The 22,828-nt window shown below is 43.5% G+C and overlaps 1 protein-coding gene across 1 annotated transcript; it reads left to right on the top strand.

The window, feature by feature from the left end:
* Positions 1-1,089: 1,089 nt before the first annotated feature.
* Positions 1,090-22,558, top strand: FUCA1 (alpha-L-fucosidase 1). The gene is made up of 8 exons (XM_043445537.1): positions 1,090-1,546; positions 8,520-8,654; positions 10,525-10,662; positions 14,335-14,440; positions 18,005-18,205; positions 19,558-19,742; positions 21,467-21,566; positions 21,790-22,558. Exons 1-8 carry the CDS (start codon positions 1,146-1,148, stop codon positions 21,928-21,930), a joined length of 1,407 nt encoding a protein of 468 aa, XP_043301472.1. The 5' UTR covers positions 1,090-1,145; the 3' UTR covers positions 21,931-22,558.
* The last annotated feature ends 270 nt before the right edge of the window (positions 22,559-22,828 follow it).

The following is a 22,828-nucleotide window of genomic DNA, read 5'->3' as shown; positions in this document are numbered from 1 at the left end:
AGCTAGAATCAAGATTGCCAGGAGAAATATCAATAACCTCAGATATGCAGATGACACCACCTTTACGGCAGAAAGCAAAGAGGAACTGAAGAGCCTTGATGAAGGTGAAAGAGGAGAGTGAAAAAACCGGCTTAAAACTCAACATTCAAAAAACTAAGATCATGGCATTCAGTCCCATCACTTCACGGCAAATAGATGGGGAAACAATAGAAACAGCGATAGATTATTTTCTTGGGCTCCAAAATCACTGCAGACGGTGACTGCAGCCATGAAATTAAGACACTTACTCCTTGGAAGAAAAGCTATGAGAAACCTAGACAGCATATTAAAAAGCTGAGACATTACTTTTCCAGTAGTCATGTATGGATGTGAGAGTTGAGCCATAAAGAAGGCTGAGCGCCAAACAATTGATGCTTTCCAACTGTGGTGTTGGAAAAGACTCTTGAGAGTCCTTTGGACTGCAAGGAGATCCAACCAGTCCATCCTCAAGGAGATCAGTCCTGGGTGTTCATTGGAAGGACTGATGCTAAAGCTGAAACTCCAATACTTTGGCCACCTGATGCGAAGAGCTGACTCATTTGAAAAGACCTTGATGCTGGAAAAGATTGAAGGCAGGAGGAGAAGGGGACGACAGCGGAGATGGTTGGATGGCATCACCGACTCACTGGACATGAGTTTGAGTAAACTCCGGGAGTTGGTGATGGACAGGGAGGCCTGGCATGCTGCGGTCCATGGGGTCGCAAAGAGTCGGACACGACTAAGTGACTAAAGGGCAACAACAAACAGCTCCCAACACTAACGTCAACGTGGACCACTCTGTTCTCTGCACACACCGTACATTTAACACACACACCCCGCCCACAATTTCACCCGGCAGTGAATTCTCTTCTGAAGTGTTCAATCAGTGGTCATCTGAGCGCCATCAACGCCTCCCTGCCTCTTTCTCCCTTTGAGCGCCGGAGGGTGGCAGGCACCACCCGCCCACCCGGAGGAAAGACTCCCAGTAGCCAAGCAGCCCGGGTTGCCCCACCCCCCTTTTCCCTTCCGAGCCAATCAGGAACTAGGGTGGGCGGGACCGCTTGCCCCGCACCTGCGCGTTAAGAGGCGGGCGACGAGGCACCGAGTCAGCTGTGCGGCATCCCGTGATGAGGTCGCGGGTGGTGGTCGCCGGGCTGTTGCTTCTGCTGCAGCTGGTGCTGGTGCTCGGAGCGGTGTGGCTCCCGCGCTGCACCGACCCTAGGCGCTGCACCGACCCTCCGCGCCGCTACACCCCGGACTGGCCGAGTCTGGACTCCCGGCCGCTGCCGGCCTGGTTCGATGAAGCCAAATTCGGGGTGTTCGTGCACTGGGGCGTGTTCTCGGTGCCCGCCTGGGGCAGCGAGTGGTTCTGGTGGCACTGGCAGGGCGAGAAGCTGCCGCAGTACGAGAGCTTCATGAAAGAGAACTACCCGCCGGATTTCAGCTACGCCGACTTCGGGCCAAGGTTCACGGCGCGCTTCTTCCACCCCGACAGCTGGGCTGACCTCTTCGAGGCCGCCGGGGCCAAGTGAGTGACGCCGCCGCGGGAGCGGGCGGGAAGCCCCTACCCGGGCGAGGGCTGACTCTCGAGCGCCGGGAGTGCCTTAGGCTGGTGGGAATCGAGCGGGGTGGGGGCGGGGAGGAGGCGAGGAGACTTGCCGGATCACACTGGTGTCCCTGTGACCGCAGATGTTGCGGGTACTTTGTTTTGCCTCCCGAAGGATGCAGAATTGTATGTGGCACGCCAGATCTTAAGGTTGAGGATTAGAAGGAAATAAAGGTTTCAGGTTGGTGGTGGACTTGGGAAGACCTGAATATGGGGGATGATTGAGCTAGGTGATACCTAAAGTCAGTCCCCTGCGGGTCAGCAAGACAGTCAAGGTTCCAGGATTTTCAGCCAGAGATCGGGAGTCTGATCCTAGTACAACTGTGAACTTGAATAAGGCCTTTTACCTCCCTACGGCCTCCTTCCCTGGCTGTACCCAGGAATTGTGTTCTTCCTTTCAGCTTTAATATGTCCCAGAGGGAAGGAAGTTCTGGTGCCCAGTGTATTTGGGCAACAATACAGACTCTGTGCCATCTGCTCTTCTCAGTGCCTTGCACATAGAGAGTGCTCATGAAATTGTTTTGAGAATCGTTGCAGCTTGCATGTGAATGGTTCAGAGAACTGAAAGTGTAGAGCTTTGACGGGGGGAGGCTAGGACTCCCAAGGCTGTTGAAGGCTGGGGCTGGTCCTGAAGGAGTCATCCTTGAAGGCAGGATGTTGCAGGTATTAAGTCAAGGAGTGGTGACCCTCAGCTTCAAGGATGAGCTTGGCGGCTGAGAGAGCAGTGCTTTGGAGGAGATTTAGAATGAAGGCAGGTAGGTTTCCCAGCCTCTGGCTTAGGGCAGTCTTCCACCATTATCTTGTCTCAGACGACCCAGGTTTTAGTTTCTCTTGGACTTTAAGTCCTCATATACTAAAGAGAAATTACAACTGATATTTAGTGTTTGCAATTAAATGCATGGGAATATAAGGCTTGACTAAACCGAGGAGGAGTTCACTGTCTTCCAGAAGCCTTAGAAATCCATAATTTTCAAATGAAGAAGTTAAAATCTGGGAGATATCCTTTGTCCAGGTCAAATGCCCCTACTATGGACAAGATGCTGCTGCTGCTAAGTCATGTCAATCGTGTCAAGTCGGACAAGATGACCGGCCCAGATAGAGGAAGGGAACTAATGTCCTGGACTCCAAATCCCATGACCCTAAGATGAAGGTTCTTTCCACCACACCAGGGGTCTGTAACCATGACTAGAGGGATTGGTCCTCTGCCTGGTTTTTTGTAAGTTTCTTGAGAAAGATTTTTACATTTTCAAAAACCTGTTTTTAAAAAGAAGAAGAATATGCCACAGAGAGGACTGTGGTCCCCAGAGCCTGAAATACTGTCTAGCCCTTAAAATCCTGAGGTTCCCACATCAGCCGGGAATTAAATCATCCTTTTGGGCACCAACTGTTTTTCTGCGATAAAAGTAAATGAAATGTTGAGTGATTTGATTGTAATTTCAACACTTGCCTTTTCTCCCCTTTTTCTTTTGGCCTTTTGTCACCTCTGTAAATGAGAGGCAGTTGATACGGGCTTGATAAACACCTTACTTTTCTATCATCTGCTCTTTCAGTAGAGGTTTCTTTCTCCTTTAGGGCAAAGGGTTGGTTTTTGTTTTTTTTAATGCTTAACATTAATACACAGAAGACCTCCAGAACTGGAGAGCCAGTGTATACATATTTTCCCTTACCTATTCCTTTCTTCTTTCCTTCCTAGTCTCCTTCTTGTCTGGGAACTAAGGACTGTGGCTTCCTCAAATTTGCTTTCATTCCTGGAACAATACCCAAGGGGTGTTGTGACTGATGCAGCTCCCTGGGTATCACTCATACAAGTTCAGTTGACCTTTGAACAACACAGGTTTGAACTTCTTGGGTCCACTTATATGCAAATTTTTTCCTCAAATTTTTTTCTTTGTGTTTGGGCTAGACCACTTCAGTGTCTTTGTTGTTGAACTCTTGGGGTTCTAGGTGGCCAGGGCATTGTCCAATATTAAAAGAACTTTAAAACGCAGTTTCTTACTGGCAAGGTACTTTCTGACTTCAGGGACATAGCACTGATGGAACCAATCCAGAAAAAGGGTTTTCGTTGGAAAAATTTTTGGAGATTTGTTATAATTTGAAAAAACTCAGAAATATCAAAAATTAAGAAAAGAGTATGTTACAACTGCGTAAAATATATAGATACTAGTTTATTTTACCATTTGTATGTGTCTGCTCAGCTACTCAGCCGTGTCTGACTCTTTGTGACCCCATGGACTGTAGACCACCAGGCTCTTCTGGCTGTTAGGTCTCCTGAATTGGCAGGTGGGTTCTTTACCACTAGCGCCACCTGGGAAGCCCATATTAAATCATAAATGCATAAAATTAATCGCAGTACATACTGTCATAATTTTGTACCCACCTCCTATTGGTGTCCTGTTGGTGAACTCAACTGTTGTGTCCACTTAATATGCCAAGTGATGCTAATCATTTTCACATGAGCACTTATCCCTCTGGTAAATTGCCTATTGCAGTAAAAAGTCATCTCTCATGTTCTCGAGTATTTTTCATCTTATTTAGTGCAATATCATAAACCTTGAATAACACCTTGACACCCATACAAAGCTCCCCCAGTGATGCCAGAAGTGCTCCCAAGAAGCGGAGAAAATTAACATTATAAGAAAAAGTTGAATTGCTTGATATGTATTGTAGATTGAGGTCTGCAGCTGCGGTTGCCCACTGCCCTTGCAATATAAATGAATCCAGTGTTAAAAAAAATAATAATAATGAAGCTGTCATTGCAACTATGCCATAAGGTGTGAAAAACCTTCCACTTCTTGCAAAATATCTTTTTATCTCATATTGAAAATGCAGCTTTGATGTGGGTGCAGGATTGCTGTAAGAAAGGCATACATAAAGACACTAAAAAGATTCGGAAAAAAGTAAAGTCGTTTCATGACAACTTAAAGCAAAAGGAAGGTGAAGGATCTAAAGCTGGAGAATTTAACGCCAACAAAGGATAGTTTGATAACTTTCTAAAGAGGTTTGGCTTTTTAAAATGTCAAGATAAAAGGAGAAGTAGTTACTACCAACAAGGACATGAGTTCTCAGAGGTCACTGAGAAAATCATTGAGGAGAAAGGATTTCTGCCTATGCAGGTTTTTTTTTTCCCCCTTTTGTTTTTTGGTGGCCCCAGATGGCATGCGAGATCTTAGTTGGCCAACCAGGGGGCAACGTGTGCCCCCTGCATTAGAAGTGCAGAGTCTTAACCACCTTACCACCAGGAAAACCCCTGAACAGGTTTTTAATACAGATTAAAGTGGACCTTCCAATGGGGGAGAAATGCCTCCAAGAACATTTATTAGTAAGGAAGAGAAGTAAGCACCAGAATTTAAGGCAGGAAGGGACTGGCTAACTACTGTTTGATGCAGATGCAATCAGGTTTATGATTAGGACTGTCCTTTTCTATAAACCTACTAATCAATGAGCCTTGAAGGGAAAAGATGACACAAACTGCCAGTCTTTTGATTGTAAAGCAAGTAGGCCTGGACAACGAAAACCCTTTTTCTGGATTGCTTCCATCAGTGCTTTGTCCCTGAAGTCAGGAAGTACCTTGCCAGTAAGAAACTGCCTTTTAAAGTTCTTTTAATATTGGGCAATGCCCTGGCCACCCAGAACCCCAAGAGTTCAACAGCAAAGACATTGAAGTAGTCTACCCCAAGCACAACATCTCTAATTCAACCTGCAGATCTAGGGGTCATAAGGATCTTTTCTTTTTTTATTAATTGATTGATTTATTTGGTTAAATTGGGTCTTAGTTGTAGCAGATGGACTCTCCAGCTGTGGCATGCGGGCTTTTTTGCTCCAGGGCATGTGGGATCTTAGTTCCCTGACCAGGGATCGCACCTGCGTCCCCCATTACACAGCAGATTCTTAACCACTGGACCACGAGGGAAATCCCCATGGTGGACCTTAAGGATCTTTAAGGCTCATTACACATGGTACTCGATGGGAAGGATTATCAACACAATGGAAGAGAACCCCAATGTAGATAGCATCATGAAAGTCTGGAAGGATTACACCATTGAAGATGCCATTGTTGTTATGGAAAAAGCTATCAAGCCCAAAACAATAAAATTCCTGCCGGAGAAAACTGTGTCCAGATGTTGTGCATGACTTCACAGGATTTACAACAGAGCCAATTAGGACATCATGAAAGAGATGTGGATATGGGGGCGGGGGGAAAGGAGAGGGGAGGTGCAGGGTTTCAAGATATGGGTCTTGGAAACATTCAGGAGCTGGTAGAGACCTCATACTTGAAATAACATAAGACAGTTTGATGGAGGTCAGTGCTTCTAAACAAGTGCCAGACAATGAGGAAGAAGACAGAGAAGAAGCAGTGCCAGAAAACAGATAGACGTTGGACAGTCTGGCGGAAGGATGCTGATTATTCAAGACAGCTTTTGACTTCTTTTACCACACTGACCCTTCTATGATATGATATGAAACTGAAGCAAACCGTGGAAGGAGGATTGGTATCATATTTGTCATTGGTTTGTCATTATGTCGTGTCCAACTCTTTGCAACACCATGGACTGTAGCCCAGGCTTCTCTCTCGATGGAATTCTCCGGGCAAGAATACTGGAGTGGGTTGCCATTTCCTTCTCCAGGGGATCTTCCCGACCCAGTGATTGAACTTGCATCTCCTGCACTGGCAAGTGAGGTCTAACAGTCAGAAATATATGAGATGTTTCCATAACGTTACCCTGAATGCCCACCTCTCCTGCCTCCCTGGCCACCTCCTCCTCCTTTTCTACCTCTTCCACCCCTGAGACGGCAAGACCAACCCCTCCACTTCCTCAGGGTACTCATCGTGAACACCTTTATGATGATCCACTTCCACTTAATGAACAGTAAATAATCCTTATGCCATGTAGTTAATAAACCTATCTGTTGTGTAAGTGTATAAGTGTCTTCATGAAATCTGAGAACTCAATGGCAAGAACTGTATGAAACATTTTGTGTCATCATCATTGCTGTCACCGCCTAAGTGTTCATCTGTAGATTGTCACATGCAATATTGGCATGGAAGTAAATAGCCAATCCTTACATAAGCAGAAAGTAAGCGATACTTAATATAAAATTAATAATATCTTTCCTTACTTTTTTAAAACTTTGCTTTCAAAGAATTATATTACCATTCGGTATGTACCCCCTTCCAGTCCCCTCTCATAATTAAATAACTATGTATCAGACTGTTAAGGAAATTAAAATGGAGGTAGTCTTGTTCAGCCTTCAGAAGCAAGACACCAGGCTCTGACCGACTTCTAACCTTGCCTGGACCGTATCTGGACTATATACATGCCTGCCTGTAAGCACACCAGTTGTTACCAGGAAGTCAGGCAGCACCTTGGATAAGAGAGTGAGCAGGTCTTGGAATTTCCTGAGCCCCTGGAGGTCTGGAAAATCTTGTGACTCACAAGATAAAACAAACAGCATTGTAAAAGTTAAAGGAAAACCAGAGCTGCGTGCAAACTGATGATGATATCAGTTGTGTCCTGAGATTATAAACAGGAGCCCCCAAATCTGCAATTTGAAGTCTCACAGTGGGGTGGTCTTACTGCCTGGGACCCTTTTCTCGACTGGGACTCCAGATTGCTGTTACTCAGGACTTTCCAGCTCTGTTCAAGTCTGGATATAGGTTGGTGGCCCATTTTGGTGACATGCACACTGTTACTTCTGTAATTTCTGTTTCTTTTCTCTTAACGACTGTATGTTGTAATTAAGTTAAATTATCTATTAAATATTGAAATTGTTTATTGTGTATGTAACCAGCAGTTTCTTTTGTTAACAAATCTTTCAAACCTAAAACAAAATTAAAACTTTCAGCAAAACTCAACCGATGCATGAGACAAGTGCTCAGGGCTGGTGCACTGGGATGACCCAGAGGGATGGGATGGGGAGGGAGGTGGGAGAGGGGTTCAGGATGGGGAACACATGTACACCCATGGCTGATTCATGTCAGTGTATGGCAAAAACCACTACAATATTGTAAACTAATTAGCCTCCAATTAAATAAATTAAAAAAAAAAACTCAACCTATCATCACATTCAAGTGACTTTTAGAAAAATGTAACAATGTTTCCCATCCCATATTTTGAATGAGTATAATACCATATGCCATAAAAATTTTATAATGATTCATTCATTAGTGTATAAGCTAGGCTATCATGAAGCAATCATATTGATTGTACTAGGCTACTATAAAGCAATCGTGTTGCTGTTGCTTCATTATCAATGGATGAATCATTATAACTACAAATAAATATGAATGGCTTTTTCACATTAGCTTTCCAGCTTTGATATTTAGTGTCAGTAATAACTAACGTCTACAGTGTTTTGTATCATGTAAGACAATATTGCTGTAGATACTGACATGTGGTTCATCTTGTAAACAGACAGTGTAAACTTATGGTAATACAGTACATATGCCCTATCTCCAACTAACACAGCATTGTAAAGCAACTGTACTCCAATAAAATAAAAAAAATAAATGCAGTGCAGTACTATAATGTATTTTCTCTTCCTTATGATTTTCTTAAAAACATTTTCTTTTCTCTAGCTTACATCATTGTACAAATACAGCACATTATACATATAAAATACAAAATGGGTGTTAACCGACCATTTATGTTATTGGTAAGCCTTCCAGTCAAGAGTAGGCTATTAGTAGTTTAGGGCGAAGTCAAGAGTTACACATGGATTTTCTTCTGCACAGGGGTCAGCACACCCCTAACCACCATGTTGTTCAAGGGTCAACTGTACATTTCCTGTAGTTGAGTTCCCTCAACCATTTTAAAAAGCCTCAGGCGTGCCAGGTAAGTTGGTGCTGGTGGCCCACTGACCACTTCCTTTGTTCATATGGTTTCACTGTCCACAGGTATGTAGTCCTGACGACAAAGCATCATGAAGGCTACACAAACTGGCCAAGTCCTGTGTCTTGGAACTGGAACTCTAAGGATGTGGGACCCCATCGTGATTTGGTTGGTGAGTTGGGAACAGCCATCCGGAAGAGGTGCGTGTCCACAGACAGTCACTCCATCATCACTTTTGATCTGACCATCCAGTATCCCGTGCCTTCTCTACTCTTCTATGTTTTCTAAGTTTGCATTTAACCAGTACATGGGAGGGCTTCTGGCCCTGCATTGGCAGTGTTTGAACCTTGGCAGTTTTCATGTGACCAAAAGTGACAGCATCAGGGAAGTTCATGGCCCTCTCTGGTTAGGTGAAGGATGCCCAGCATAGACCACAACGCTACACTTGTGCTCTTTACAGGATTCTTTCTGGGAAGCCTTCCAGCCTAGGGCCTTTTCCAGTATGTGGTAGAGGCCAGGGTTGTGTTCATCTCTGTGTCCTCCTTAGCTGTCAACCCAGAGCTTTGTAGGCTTTCATGGAAGGTTTAGATGAGTGGTAGATCAGGAGAGAGCTGAAGACGGCAGTTAAGGCAACAAAAAGGGAGGTAAGGCATCACTCGTGATTCTAGGTAATATTTTCTAATATCTGCCACTTAAGATGTAACTTCCCAAGGTCAAAGAGCTGGGAAGGGGCAGAAGTGGGATTTGAACCCAGGTATTCTGATTTTGGACCCTCTTGTTCTGAGTATATTTGTCTGTAAGGAGGAAAAGTGGTATTTGTGTCATGCCCACTCAGCTCTGTTGTGATTTGGCAAACTTGATGTCCTATTTAAGGGGTAGACCAGCTGACTATTTGAATAGATAAAGTTTGATTAGAATACAGATGTGTTCATTCACTTATGCATTGTCTCTGGCTACTTTCAAGCTCTAATTATGGAGTCGGGGTAGAGATAGCAAGGCCTACAAAGCCTCAAATATTATCTGGTCATTTAAGAAAGCATTTGCTGACTTATGTCACCTGTGAAACATTCCGTTTCCCAATATTGTGCTCTGCTAATAGTCCTGCTCTAAAAGTATGAGACATTGATTAGATTTGGACCCTAAGAACCTTGACTTTCGGCTTCTCTGTATCTAGGTAGTCCCTGAATCACAGGATGAAATTCTTAACTTCAATTCTTTCTGCTTCATCTATGCCATTGCAAATGTTATCTTTACTTCTTGTATTATAGCATTTCCAAAACACTCACTCTTCTTAATTCACAACAAGTTTTATTATGTATGAAAATAGGTAAATTTAACCATATTTTGTTTGAGGTATATTAAAGACTATTAGTAAATCTTATATGAAACAATAAACCTATATTCATTAATTTCAACTGCATAGAAAATGATACTAATGATTTTTTCTGAGTGATGAGATTTGATTTTGGATATTCTTGATATTTGTCTCTCTTTTCCAGTATCTCTTCAATATGTATTATGAGTAACAGAAAAAAAATGTTAATAGGACTATATGTTATTGAGATAATTGACTTAAAAAAGACAGAAAATGGTTTAAATAGCATTTTGGTGTTAAGATAATTTATGTATAAAAATAATTTGTTATCTGCTAAGTCGCTTCAGTTGTATCCGACTCTTTGTGACCCCATGGACTGTAGCCTGCCAGGTTACTCTGTCCATGGAATTCTCCAGGCAAGAATACTAGAGTGGGTTGCCATGCCCTTCTCCAGGGGATCTTCTGACCCAGGGATAGAACCTGTCTCTCTTGTATCTCCTGCATTGGTAGATGGGTTCTTTACCACCAGCACCACCTGGGAAGCCTAATTTGTTATTTGTATCATCAAAAACAAAGTAAGCCAATCATTTTGCTTAAGTGAATGATGAGATAATTTAAGAAACTGGCTGTGGGTCCTGACCCATGTATGCCCTATGGGTAAATTTCACTGATATGTAAAAATGCTGGCAACTGATTTTTCTTAAAGGATCTTTTCTTTGCTTAATGACAGTTGCTGTCCTGTTTTTCTGTTTAAGGAACATACGCTATGGACTGTATCATTCACTTTTAGAATGGTTCCATCCTCTCTACCTACGTGATAAGAAAAATGGCTTCAAAACACAGTATTTCGTCCATGCAAAAACAATGCCGGAGCTCTATGACCTTGTTAACAGGTACAAAACTGAAATTGTTTAAGCCTTATGACTTTCATCAGTGGCATCTGAGCTGCTTATACTGTTGAGAGGAAGGGGGTAGGGTGGGATATGAAAAAAACTCTAGAAGACATCAAAGTAATAATGAGTAATCATTGTGTTAAGACAAAGTATGTTTTTCCTTTTTTTGCTTTTCGAAACGTCTGTAGTTTGGTCATGCTGCCTTTCCAAACTGAAACAAAACTGAGGATGGTAGTGAGTCAAAGCCTCAGTTACCTCCTTCTGTACCATTTTCTTTGTCAGGAGCTTGGAGAAGGGCAGCATGGGCTAATGGGCCCCACAGAGGGTTTGGCGTCTGGCAGGTTTGTGTTTGAATCCTGGCCCTCGTTACCCTCGGGCATCTTCTGGGCGGTGCCGTGTGGCTTGTGCTCTGCAAAGGAGTTACACAAGCAGGGCGACAGCACACAGCCCTGACTGCTCCTTTCCCTACTTGGAGCCAGTCCATTGTCCCATGTCCAGTTCTAACTGTCGCTTCCTGACCTGCATACAGGCTTCTCAAGAGGCAGGTCAGGTGGTCTGGTATGCCCCTCTCTTTCAGAATTTTCCACAGTTTTTGGTGATCCATACAGTCAAAGGCTTTGGCATAGTCAATAAAGCAGAAATTGATGTTTTTCTGGAACTCTCTTGCTTTTTCAATGATCCATATGCAGAGTACCTCATGAGAAACGCTGGGCTGGAAGAAGCACAAGCTGGAATCAAGATTGCCGGGGGAAATATCAATAATCTCAGATAGGCAGATGACACCACCCTTATGGCAGAAAGTGAAGAAGAACTACAGAGCATGTTGATGAAAGTGAAAGAGGAGAGTGGAAAAAGTTGGCTTAAAGCGCAACATTCAGAAAACTAAGATCATGGCATCTGGTCCCATCACTTCATGGGAAATAGATGGGGAAACAGTGGAAACAGTGTCAGACTTTATTTTTGGGGGCTCCAGAATCACTGCAGATGGTGATTGTAGCCATGAAATTAAAAGATGTTTACTCCTTGGAAGGAAAGTTATGACCAACCTAGATAGTATCTAAAAAAGCAGAGACATTACTTTGCCAACAAAAGTCCATCTAGTCAAGGCTATGGTTTTTCCAGTGGTCATGTATGGATGTGAGAGTTGAACTATGAAGAAAGCTGAGCGCCAAAGAATTGATGCTTTTGAACTATGGTGTTGGAGAAGACTCTTGAGAGTCCCTTGGACTGCAAGGAAATCCAACCAGTTATCCTAAAGGAGATCAGTCCTGGGTGTTCATTGGAAGGACTGATGCTGAAGCTGAAACTTCAATACTTTGGCCACCTCATGCGAAGAGTTGACTCACTGGAAAAGACCCTGATGCTAGGAGGGATTCGGGGCAGGAGGAGAAGGGTACAACAGAGGATGAGATGGCTGGATGGCATCACTGACTCGATGGACGTGAGTTTGAGTAAACTCCGGGAGTTGGTGATGAACAGGGAGGCCTGGTGTGCTGCGATTCATGGGGTCACAAAGAGTCGGACACGACTGAGCGACTGAACTGAACTGAACTGAACTGATGCAGCTTGTGAAAAAGCTGGCTTAAAACTCAACATTCACAAAACTAAGGTAATGGTCCCGTCACTTCATGGCATATAGATGGGGAAATAAAGGGAAACAGTGACAGACTTGATTTTCTTGGGGCTCCAAAATCACTGCGGGTGGTGACTGCAGCCATGGAATTAAAAGACATTTGCTCCTTGGAAGAAAAATTATGACACTTAGACAGCATATTAAAAAGCCAAGATATTACTTTGCCAACAAAAGTCCATCTAGTCAAAGCTATGGTTTTTCTAGTGGTCACATAGAGATGTGAGTTGGACCATAAAAAAGACTGAGCGGCGAAGAATTGATGCCTTCGAATTGTGGTGCTAGAGAAGACTCTTGAGAGTCCTTTGGACAGCAGGGAGATCCAACCAGTTCATCCTAAAAGAAATCAGTCCTGAATATTCATTGGAAGGACTGATGCTGAAGCTCCAATACTTTGGCCACCTGCTGCAAAGATTGGACTCATTGGAAGACCCTGATGCTGGGAAAGATTGAGGGCAAGAGGAGAAGAGGACAACAGAGGATGAGATGGTTGGATGGCATCACCAGCTCAATAGACATAAGTTTGAGCAAATTCCAGGAGACAGAGAAGGACAGGGAAGCCTGGCATACTGCAGTCCATGGAGTCATAAAGAGTCAGACATGACTTTGCCACTGAACAACAACAATGACCACAAGAGCAGTGTGGCTTGTGGGATCTTAGTTCCTTGACCAGGGATCGGGGAATCAAACCCAGGCCTTCAGGAGTGAGAGCGCAGAGTCCTAACCACTGGGCCGCCAAGGAATTCCTTTACAAGCCTTAAACAGGTTACTCGTCTGAGCCTCAGATTCTCAGTCGGTAAAGTGATAATAATGCCTTCTATGTAGGGCTCAGCATAATATATGAAAAGTTTCTATCACTATGCCTGGTACAGAATAATAGTGGCTTTATTGTCATTAATTATCCTTAAAATGATGACTTGCACTTTGGGGTTTGTCACTAGTCTTCATCACATTTTATTCTGCATTTGCCATTCTTGCTCCTGGGGACCCTTAGGAGGATGGTGGACTTTAAAGATAAAGAGGCAGCCGTCTGTGCTTGGACGCTCACTGCAGACCGAAAGAGGACAAAACTCCTTGCATCCAGATGACTGCTGTAAGGAAACAGTACAGTTGTGAGAAACCAACCAGCACAAGCTTCAAGTCAGAAATCCAGTTCTTTTTTTCTCACTGACTGTATAACCTCGAACAAACTATTTAATCTTTCTATGGCTCAGTTTCTTTACCTGTTTATACACCACAGGGTGTTGTGAGAATGAATGAGGTTAATGAGTTAAAAGTGCCTAGTATAATCTTTCGTACACAGTAAAACACACACCATCTGTGTTTCTCTCTCCTCTTAGGCAGCCTTTTTCCTGGACTCAACCTGCTGACCTAAGTGTTCACAGAGTACAGGGCACAATTAGCTAACAGGCAGATTTACCTATGGGTTCCAGCTCCTATTACTTACCAGCTTTGCACCTAAAACAAAGTTACTGAGCATTACATTCTTGCTTTCTTAAGTGGGACTAATACTGCTTACCTTAGAGGTATAAATACACTCAGTCATAGGGCTCAGAGTAGTAATATGTGAAAGATGCAACTGTGGCTTAAGTGAACTCAATAGATTTTTTAAGATCAAAGCTCTGGGTAGTTGTGCCCAAAAATGCATTTGACAGAACAGTTCAAGATCTTAACACATCTTAAAAGCAGAAACAGTAATCCTATAGTTCTGGAGCACTACCCTTTTCATTGGAATTAGTTTCTGGAAGGAAATCAAATTGTATACACTCTGATTACAGCTCTACTTTTTAATTTAAGACATTGAAAAAAAAGATTGGGAAAAAATATGCCAAAATGCTGTGTATTTAACTGTGATTGTGTTAGTTCAGGGGGGTGTGTATGTGGTCATTTTCATCTCTCTAGTTTTCCATTTTCTTCGCACCGTAGTACTTTGAAAATAGGAGGAAATTAATTTTTAAATATGTGTGGCAAAGATAGATCTGTCAGACTTGACTGGGACTGGATTCAACTGATAAACTTTGTTGTAATTGTGTGTCTCTCAGGTATAAACCTGACTTGATTTGGTCTGATGGAGAGTGGGAATGTCCTGATACTTACTGGAACTCTACAGATTTTCTTGCTTGGCTCTACAATGATAGCCCAGTTAAGGTATGTGATTAACAGACCTCTCTTATTTATCTGTTATGATAAAACACAATGTGAGGAGCCAAGATCTGGAGTAATAACCGTAATGACAACAGTGACAATAATAAATACTAATCTCAGGACTTCCCTGGGGATCCAGTGTTTAAGACTGCCTTCACCTTCCAATGCAAGGGGTCCAGGTTTGATCCCAGGTCGAAGAGCTAAGATCCCATGTGTCTTGAGGCTAAAAAACCAAAACATAAAACCAGAAACAATATTGTAACAAATTCAATAAAGACTTTAAGTGTAAGTAAATAAATAAATAGCAATATTGATATGGGTGTGGTAGGGACAAGGGATCTTAATGGATGTTAAAGGTTTCTCCTTTAATTCTTTTCTTTGCCCCTTCCTTTTTCTTTCTTTAAGCTGTTTTCCTTTAAGCTTTCTTTTTCTCCTTTAATTCTTGATTTTTACAAGATAGTTTTCAAGCTTCTCAAATTTAAGTAGTAGGATAGAAATAGTATAAAGAAGCCCCAGACCACCATAGAGAAAATAAACTATTAAGCAAACAGACATTGTAAATAAGAAAACCAGCCAAAAAAGTAATATACAAAACTTGTTAAATGATAGGAATAAAATGTGAATATCTATGACCTCAGCTACTCTATGTTGATTGTGTAGTTTAACACATATAGGGAAATTTCTTTTCCCTGAGATCCAAATTCTAAGGAATTTGGAAGGAAACTTCACCTACCTTGTCCTCTCTGTCATAACCAACCTATTGCACTGTACAATAGCTGCCCGTTTAAAAAGTTCACATTTCAAGACATAAAGTAGCAGAAGTCTTAATCTTCACTGTAGAAAATTTGAAAAATTTTACAGATTCTAGCTTTGTTGTGAATTTTAAAGAAAAACCTAAGACCAGTTTGAACTGAGCTATCTGGGTAGGTTCATAAACCTCTTAGGATGTCACTGGCTAAATATTATTAAATTCAGAAAAGGGGAAGAAAGATCCTATGCGACAAATGGAAGCAAATTCAGATTGGTTTTTTGGAACTTTCAGGCTGCGTGGGGACCTCTAGTGGTGAGATCTGGTGGTTCTTCCCCAGTGGTCCCCGGGTTGGGGTGGCTTAGATGTGGCTCCTCGGGTGGGACACTGCAGACCCTGTTCTGCCCACTCTTGTTCTGAGTGCTTTCTCACGCGTTAGGAAAGAGGGTTGTCATATACTCATGTTAGGAAATGACTTTTAGGAGAAGTAGACCCTGCTCCTTACCCCTCTGCTGTCTGTAATTCCCACTCCTGACCTCTCTGCAGGTTTTCTTGGGAGGTCACACCTTCCCCACCACCCTATCTAAAATTGCAGCATGCCCCCACCACGCTATGTGTCTTTCCTTGCCTTATCTTTCTCTTAACCACCTACCTGGCCCAACATATTTCAGATACCATTTACCTCCTTACTATGTCTCCCTCACTGAAGCATCACCTTTGTGAGGGCAAGAATTTGGGTCTGTTCACGCCTACATCCCCAACTCCAGGAACAGTCCTTGGCCCAGTTAGACACAGAGTGAGTACTGGTGGAATGTAAACTAAATCTGGCTCCTGGCAATTTATATTCTTCCCTGGAAGAAGCAAGAAACACTCCTGAACTGGTGTTTAGGTGAATTCCTTGACGCTGATGTGAGGTCACATCATAATTGTCCATGTATATGTCTCAGCCAGTCGCTGCTGGATCTCTGAGGGCAAGAACTTGCCGGGAGCCGTTATGGGAGGTCCCGCCCGTGACGAGGTCATGAAGAAAATACCGGGCAGGCAAGGCCGTCCATGACGAGGTCACGAGGGAAAAACCTGACAGGCAAGGCCGTCTAGGACAAGGGACCCTCCAGGTTGGCCTCGGCCTCTACCCCACCCTGGATCCTCCCCCCTTTTTCTGCTGCTGTTCTTATTTGCCCTGCTGCAGATTCTTGTGTTGCCTGCTGAGAGCTCTCCTGCTCCTCTTTCACTGAATAAAGACCAACTTAAAACCCTAATTAATAAATGTCCTGGATGCTGGTACCCTATGAAGGGGCCAGGGATGAAGGAAATGCTTCAATTCAAACCCTTTTGCTGGCATTCTGGCTTGTTTGATAAATGTGTGCTCTCATTGCAAAAAATGCTCTTGATTGTTCTAAACATCCTAAGCACAGTACGCTAACAAAAGAAACTATTAAGCATAGGCCCCTTCGCGGGGTGAGAAAAGCTCCACAAATATTATAGCCACAAATGTGCCTAATAGAAAATAGTTTAGATAGAGATTAGCTGGCGACTTCTTGCAGGTAGTTAACTTTTAGACTAAGAACCTGTTTTGTGCCATATCTGCTGTTTTCTGCAGTCCTTCGCATTTCTGTTCTGTAAAAATGTAATCCTATCTAGTTCCCATAGAGATGACGCTTATTAGAAAGAAAATAGATTAATTATAAGAAAAACAGAGTCGGCTACTGAAGTTGCTTAAGTCACACCAGGTGCAAGCCATAAAATGTTAGCAGGCCTGAAGGCCAAATGATAAGAAAGACTCTTGTGAACGAAAGTATGTGGGTGACATCCTGTTTCTGTTGAAGGTCAAGTTGCTGTAATGTTTTGAGATGACCTGTGTGTAAGCAACATGCACTTCCCCCAAAAAGATGTTGTTAAGGGTATAAAGGGGCCGTGCAAAAATAAACTCCAGACTCAGCCCCGAGCTTTGTCTCACTGTCTCTCATTCGCCAACGCCGTTCATCCTGAGGGTTCCCCTGGATCCTGCTGGGGCTGGACCCTGGCAAGAGCTGTGACTTATTTACTCTGGATACCCCAGTATGAGCCTCATAGTAGTATTAAATGTTGACATTAAGTGATTTCATGTAAAGATTTCTCGAAGTTCAGCAAAACCTTGAGGGAAGGAAAAGAATGTTTGATTACTGACTTCGCCTTACTTAGGTAAAGAAAGTCAGGGTTATATAGTGAAAAGCATCCTGGGCTGGGTTCAAAAACCAGATTCATAGTCTCAGCTTTCAGAAACTCTGCCTGGGAATGTGATCTCGGGCAGATCTCCTCTGCATTTCTCTTCTGTTAGAATCAGTGGTTTACTAGATAATCTAAACAGGCCCTTCCAGTTCTGACATTACATATTGCTAGACCGGGGTTAACTGCAAATAACATTTGGAGTTGGATATTTCTTTGTTGTGAAGGGACAGTTTTCTGTGTTGTAAGATGTTTACAATTTTTTTTTTAATTTCCCACACCATGCGACCATGCGGGATCTTGGTTCCCAGACCAGGGATCAAACCCCTACCCCCTGGCAGTGGAAGTAGGGATTCTTAACCACCGGACGGCCAGGGGATTCCCTTGTAACATGTTTAGAAGAATCCTTGGTCTCCGCCCACTAGGAAGCAGTAGCCCCACCCCGAGTTGTGACCACCAAAAAAAGTCTCTAGATTTCGCCCTTTAAGTCTCCCCCAGTTGAGAACCACTGTGCTCAACTGAGTCTGCTCCTTGCTTCCAAACAGGTACCTAATTTATCAAACTGAGTTAGATGGTTTTACCCCCGATGACCTCAGTACTCCTTTCTCCTTTAGGATGAGGTCGTAGTAAATGACCGATGGGGTCAGAACTGCTCTTGTCACCATGGAGGATACTACAATTGTAAAGATAAATTCCAGCCAGAGACCTTGCCAGATCACAAGTGGGAGATGTGCACCTCCATAGACCAGCGGTCCTGGGGCTACCGTCGCGACATGGAGATGGCTGACATTGCAAGCGAATCCACAATCATTTCGGTAAGAGGTGGTTATTTGTTAACTGCAGTCCTAGTCTGCCTTCTGACTAAGAGTGGTGGAAGCACTCCGGATAGACATGTGGGCCGTGGGAACCCGTTCGGGTTATTGAACATACTCATAACACTTGTCCTAAGGAGACAGGTCTAATTACAGAAGAGTTCTGTACAGAGGTGTTCTCCCCAGGATTATTTTCAGATTGACGTTGCTGCTGCTGCTGCTAAATCACTTCAGTCGTGTCCAACCCCATAGACAGCAGCCCACCAGGCTCCCCCGTCCCTGGGATTCTCCAGGCAAGAACACTGGAGTGGGTTGCCATTTCCTTCTCCAGTGCATGAAAGTGAAGTCGCTCAGTCGTGTCTGACTCTTAGCGACCCCATAGACTGCAACCCACCATGCTCCTCCGTCCATGGAATTTTCCAGGCAAGAGTACTGGAGTGGGGTGCCATTGCCTTCTCCGTCAGATTGATGTTGGGCTGTTTCAATTCCTGGCGACCATAAAGGAATAATTCAGTAGATTTGGGACATAATATGGATTAATGCTTACAGGGTTGATGAAAAGACAAGTTATGTAGTATCACAACAATATAGAATTAACTGCACAAGAAAAAGGCCAGAAGGAAACATCAAAAGTTAATGGTGTGGTGTCTTTGGGGTACTCTAAAAAAACCTCTTTTTTAAAATTTTCTGTATGTAGCCTTAATTTTTCTGGACTTCCTTGAAGTGCTACTGCATGGGGTCACAGTAAACACACACAAACACACACATGCATCCCACCCCAGAAATCTTAAAGACTATATCTCTTTACAGCATGTTTTCCTGAAGGGGCAACATACACATTTATATAGCCCAGGGCATCCTGAAATTCAACAGATCTCTTCCACACCTCCCCGCCCGCCCACCTCCCCACCCCGAGTTTTCATAGCACCTGCTCTAAACCTCTCATCTCTAATCTCTGTATTCTCTCTGGCTGGCTCCACAGAATCCTTTCAAGGCCAAGTGCTTTGTTTTCAGCTCCCTGGCTGACACTCTGGGCTTCTGATATCTGATACACTTCCCTCTGCATATGGCACCATGGCAGGTGCCAGCTCATGGGTAAGAGCCCATGATCACTCCCTGGAATTCGAGTTAATATATCTCTCAACCTTGTAGCAGAATTTTTCAATTTTCTCATGTAAGCCTATCCTGCTATGAAAATGACAAAAATATACTGTCTTTTCCAAAAGATAGAGGATATTCACAAAACACAGGGAAACCAGCCTGGATTCTTCTTCTTCCCTTCATCTGTGTGTTTTAAGCATTCAGCCAGGCTTGGCATTCAGAGCTGGGATTTCCTTGTTTTCTGCTCCCACCAGGAGCTAGTTCAGACAGTAAGTTTGGGAGGCAACTATCTTCTCAACGTCGGACCAACCAAAGATGGACTGATTGTTCCCATCTTCCAAGAAAGGCTACTTGCTGTTGGGAAGTGGCTGAGCATCAATGGAGAGGCTATCTATGCCTCCAAACCATGGAGAGTACAATCTGAGAAGAACTCTGTGTGGTGAGTCTAGTCTGTTACAGGTAGGAACGGGGGTGGCCCATCCTGAGCTGGCAACCCCTTGGGTCCACAGTGGTACAAGCCAGGCTTGGGGCTCATCTGGAGGAAACACAAAAGCTGTTCTGTGATATTACATGTGTGCCCAGGTTTATGTTTTAGGCCCCAGGGTATCTTTGACTAGTGAGGGAGGTGGTAGGTTTGGTGAAGAAAGAAAGAGCTACAAAAGTCAATTTGCTCAACCCCTAAAAACAGTCATAGCTAATATTTGAACAGCACCCATATGTGCTGGACTCCATCCTAAATTCTTTCCCCTCATTTAGTTCCCTCAACAATCTCACTGAGTGGATAATGTCACCATCCCCAGGTTACAAGGAGAAAGCAGGTTCAGGGCAGTAATCATTGGCCCAGAATTACGAAGCTACTAAGCGAAGAAGGCATGATTCATATTTGGTATTGTGGATCTAGTTATTTGATCTCAGGCTTCAGTTTTTTTTTTTTTTTCCAACTGCAAAATGGGGTGATGATACCTAACTTCCTAGAGTGTTAGGATTAAATAAGCTAACATATGTAAAGTACCCAGCAGAGTGCCAGGTACATACTAACTGCTCAATGAAAGACCTCTGCAAATGTTATAACACAGAGCTGGGGGCTTTGCATCAGGAGAAACACGTTCATGGTTCTGTTTTGGATGAGTTTCTATTTAGTGGTTTTTTTCACCCTCTTCTATAGGTGTGGGCTTCCATGGTGGCTCAGATGGTGAAGAATCTGCCCACATTGAGGGAGACCCAGGTTCAATCCTTGGGTTGGGAAGATCCCCAGGAGAAGAGAATGGCTACCTACTCAAGTATTCTTGCCTGAAGAATTCTGTAGACAGAGAAGCCTGGCTGGCTACAGTCCATGGGGTCGCAGAGTCGGACATGACTGAGCAACTAAACACAGCATGCACAGTTAAGCTCTGTGGGAATAATGCAGCCCTGGAAGACTCTTTCTGGGTGGTATCTTCCCTTTCCTCTCTGTATGGGGTTCTAAGTTTTCTTAAAACATTTTTTTAACTCATACTAGTGACCCATACTGAAGCCATCTTCCTCATTATTCATCTTTCTTCAATTTTAAATCCATATGAAAACATCTGAGGGTATAACAAGGACAAGATGTGCAATGAAGACAAATTTGAATTCCTTTCTAAAATTTAAAATTTTTGGTCATCCCACGTGGTTTTGGGGATCTTTAGGAATCAAACCAAGGCCGACGGCAGTGAAAGCGTCTATTTCTATCCACTGGGCCACCAGGGAAATTCCCAAGACAAATCTGTTGTGCTGAGATTTCACCATGCTTAAAGAAAGTGAAAGTGGGGAAAAGAAAGAAAGTGAAAGTGTTAGTCACTCATCGTGTCCAGCTCTTTGCGACCCCATGGACTGTAGCCCACCAAGCTCCTCTGTCCATGGGATTCTCCAGACAAGAATACTATAGTGGGTTGCCATGCTCTCCTCCAAGGGCTCTTCCCAACCTAGGGATCGAACCCAGGTCTCCTGCATTGCAGGCAGATTCTTTACTGTCTCAGTGACAGGGAAGCCCAAACCCTAACTGGTTTCGAGTTATTTGCTTGCCAGCAGCAATGACAGACTGAAGGGCTTGAAATTGGCAGATAATTGCAAGGGGAGTATATAAGGTCATGTGGCAGGATAATAAGCTAGGTATCTTTGACAATGATGTTTCTTTTTTCCCAGGTATACCTCTAAAGGATTAGCTGTTTATGCCATTTTACTGCACTGGCCAGAAGATGGAATCTTAAGCCTTATATCCCCCATAACTACTTCAACCACAGAGGTAAAGAGCCTCCATCAGTCCTGTCGGAGATGTAGCTCTTTGTAAAGGAATTGGCGGGCCTTCTCTAAACCTTCCTTCCTCCCCATGTTTCTCCTGTTTTCATTTCCCTTCTGGGCTGTCTTCCCCACCCTGGCCCAGGATAGTTGTTTGCCACCATATTCAGGCCATATTCTGTGCTCATCAATGCATTCGTGTTTTTCCCATTCCCTTTTGCTTTCTGCAGGTAACGATGCTGGGAATCCAAAATGATCTGAAGTGGTCCCCAAATCCAGGTAAAGGTCTCCTCGTGTTCCTGCCCCAGTTACCACCCTCTGCTCTTCCAACTGAGTTTGCTTGGACCATAAAGCTGACAGGAGTGAAGTGATCATTGGAGTTCAAGAAGAAAGGGACACCGCCTGCACTTTGATTTTCCTCTTATATTGCCATCATTATAATAAATGACTCTTCTCTACTCAGACATCTCTTTTCCAACACATTTTAATAAATGGAATGGATTACATTACACTGATGTCTCACAGGATCTATGATCTGAGATCCAGTGCTAGCATCTCTCTCTCTGATCAATAGAAGAGACTGAACAGTTAAGCTCATCCATTCCTAACACTGGGAATTATCTGCAATGGAAACTTCCCTCCATCTTCTGTTTCATAACCTGATTGCTTATTCAAATGACTTCAAGAATAAGCCAAGTCATCCCATTGCCTATGGGAGGTGCTGAAAAGGATTTGGCAGACTCCACTATACGCTATTTATTTAGCATCAGCTGTCACCAGCTACTCCCATCTGCCCCCAAGAGCAGGAGAGCCTTGAGGGGAAGGAAAATGCTTCCAAGGCTGCTAATAGTCAGCCTTTTAGAAGTTTCCAAAGCAAACTAAGAGCTCTGACATTCAGTCTGTTTACAGGGATTCTATGAAGAAAATGAATGTGATTCTGCCTTGATTTAATACAGTCAAATAAATAAATTTGTATGTCAAATCATTTTCTACTAAAAAGCATGTTGTAGCTTTCTTCTTCCAGTTTCTATATGGACTGCTTATAGCCTTATGTTTCTGTTTAAAAAGAAAAAAGAAAAGTAGAAGGGGTGGTAACTGCCAAGTCTCCTTAATGCAGAGCAAAGAAAGTCATCCCTTTGGTTCTTCTGTTCCTCACTTCTAGTCCCATTCTTTTGAGTTGACCAGGTGGCATCAGTGGTAAAGAACCCACCTGCCAATGCAGGAGACGTAAGAGACGCAGGTGTGACCCCTGGGTTGGGAAGATCCCCT

The sequence above is a fragment of the Cervus canadensis genome, chromosome 24 (genome assembly GCF_019320065.1).
Source record: "Cervus canadensis isolate Bull #8, Minnesota chromosome 24, ASM1932006v1, whole genome shotgun sequence".
NCBI classification, from domain to species: Eukaryota; Metazoa; Chordata; class Mammalia; order Artiodactyla; family Cervidae; genus Cervus; species Cervus canadensis.
The sequence above is the reverse complement of the archived record's forward strand: the minus strand, read 5'-3'. Positions and strand labels throughout refer to the sequence as shown.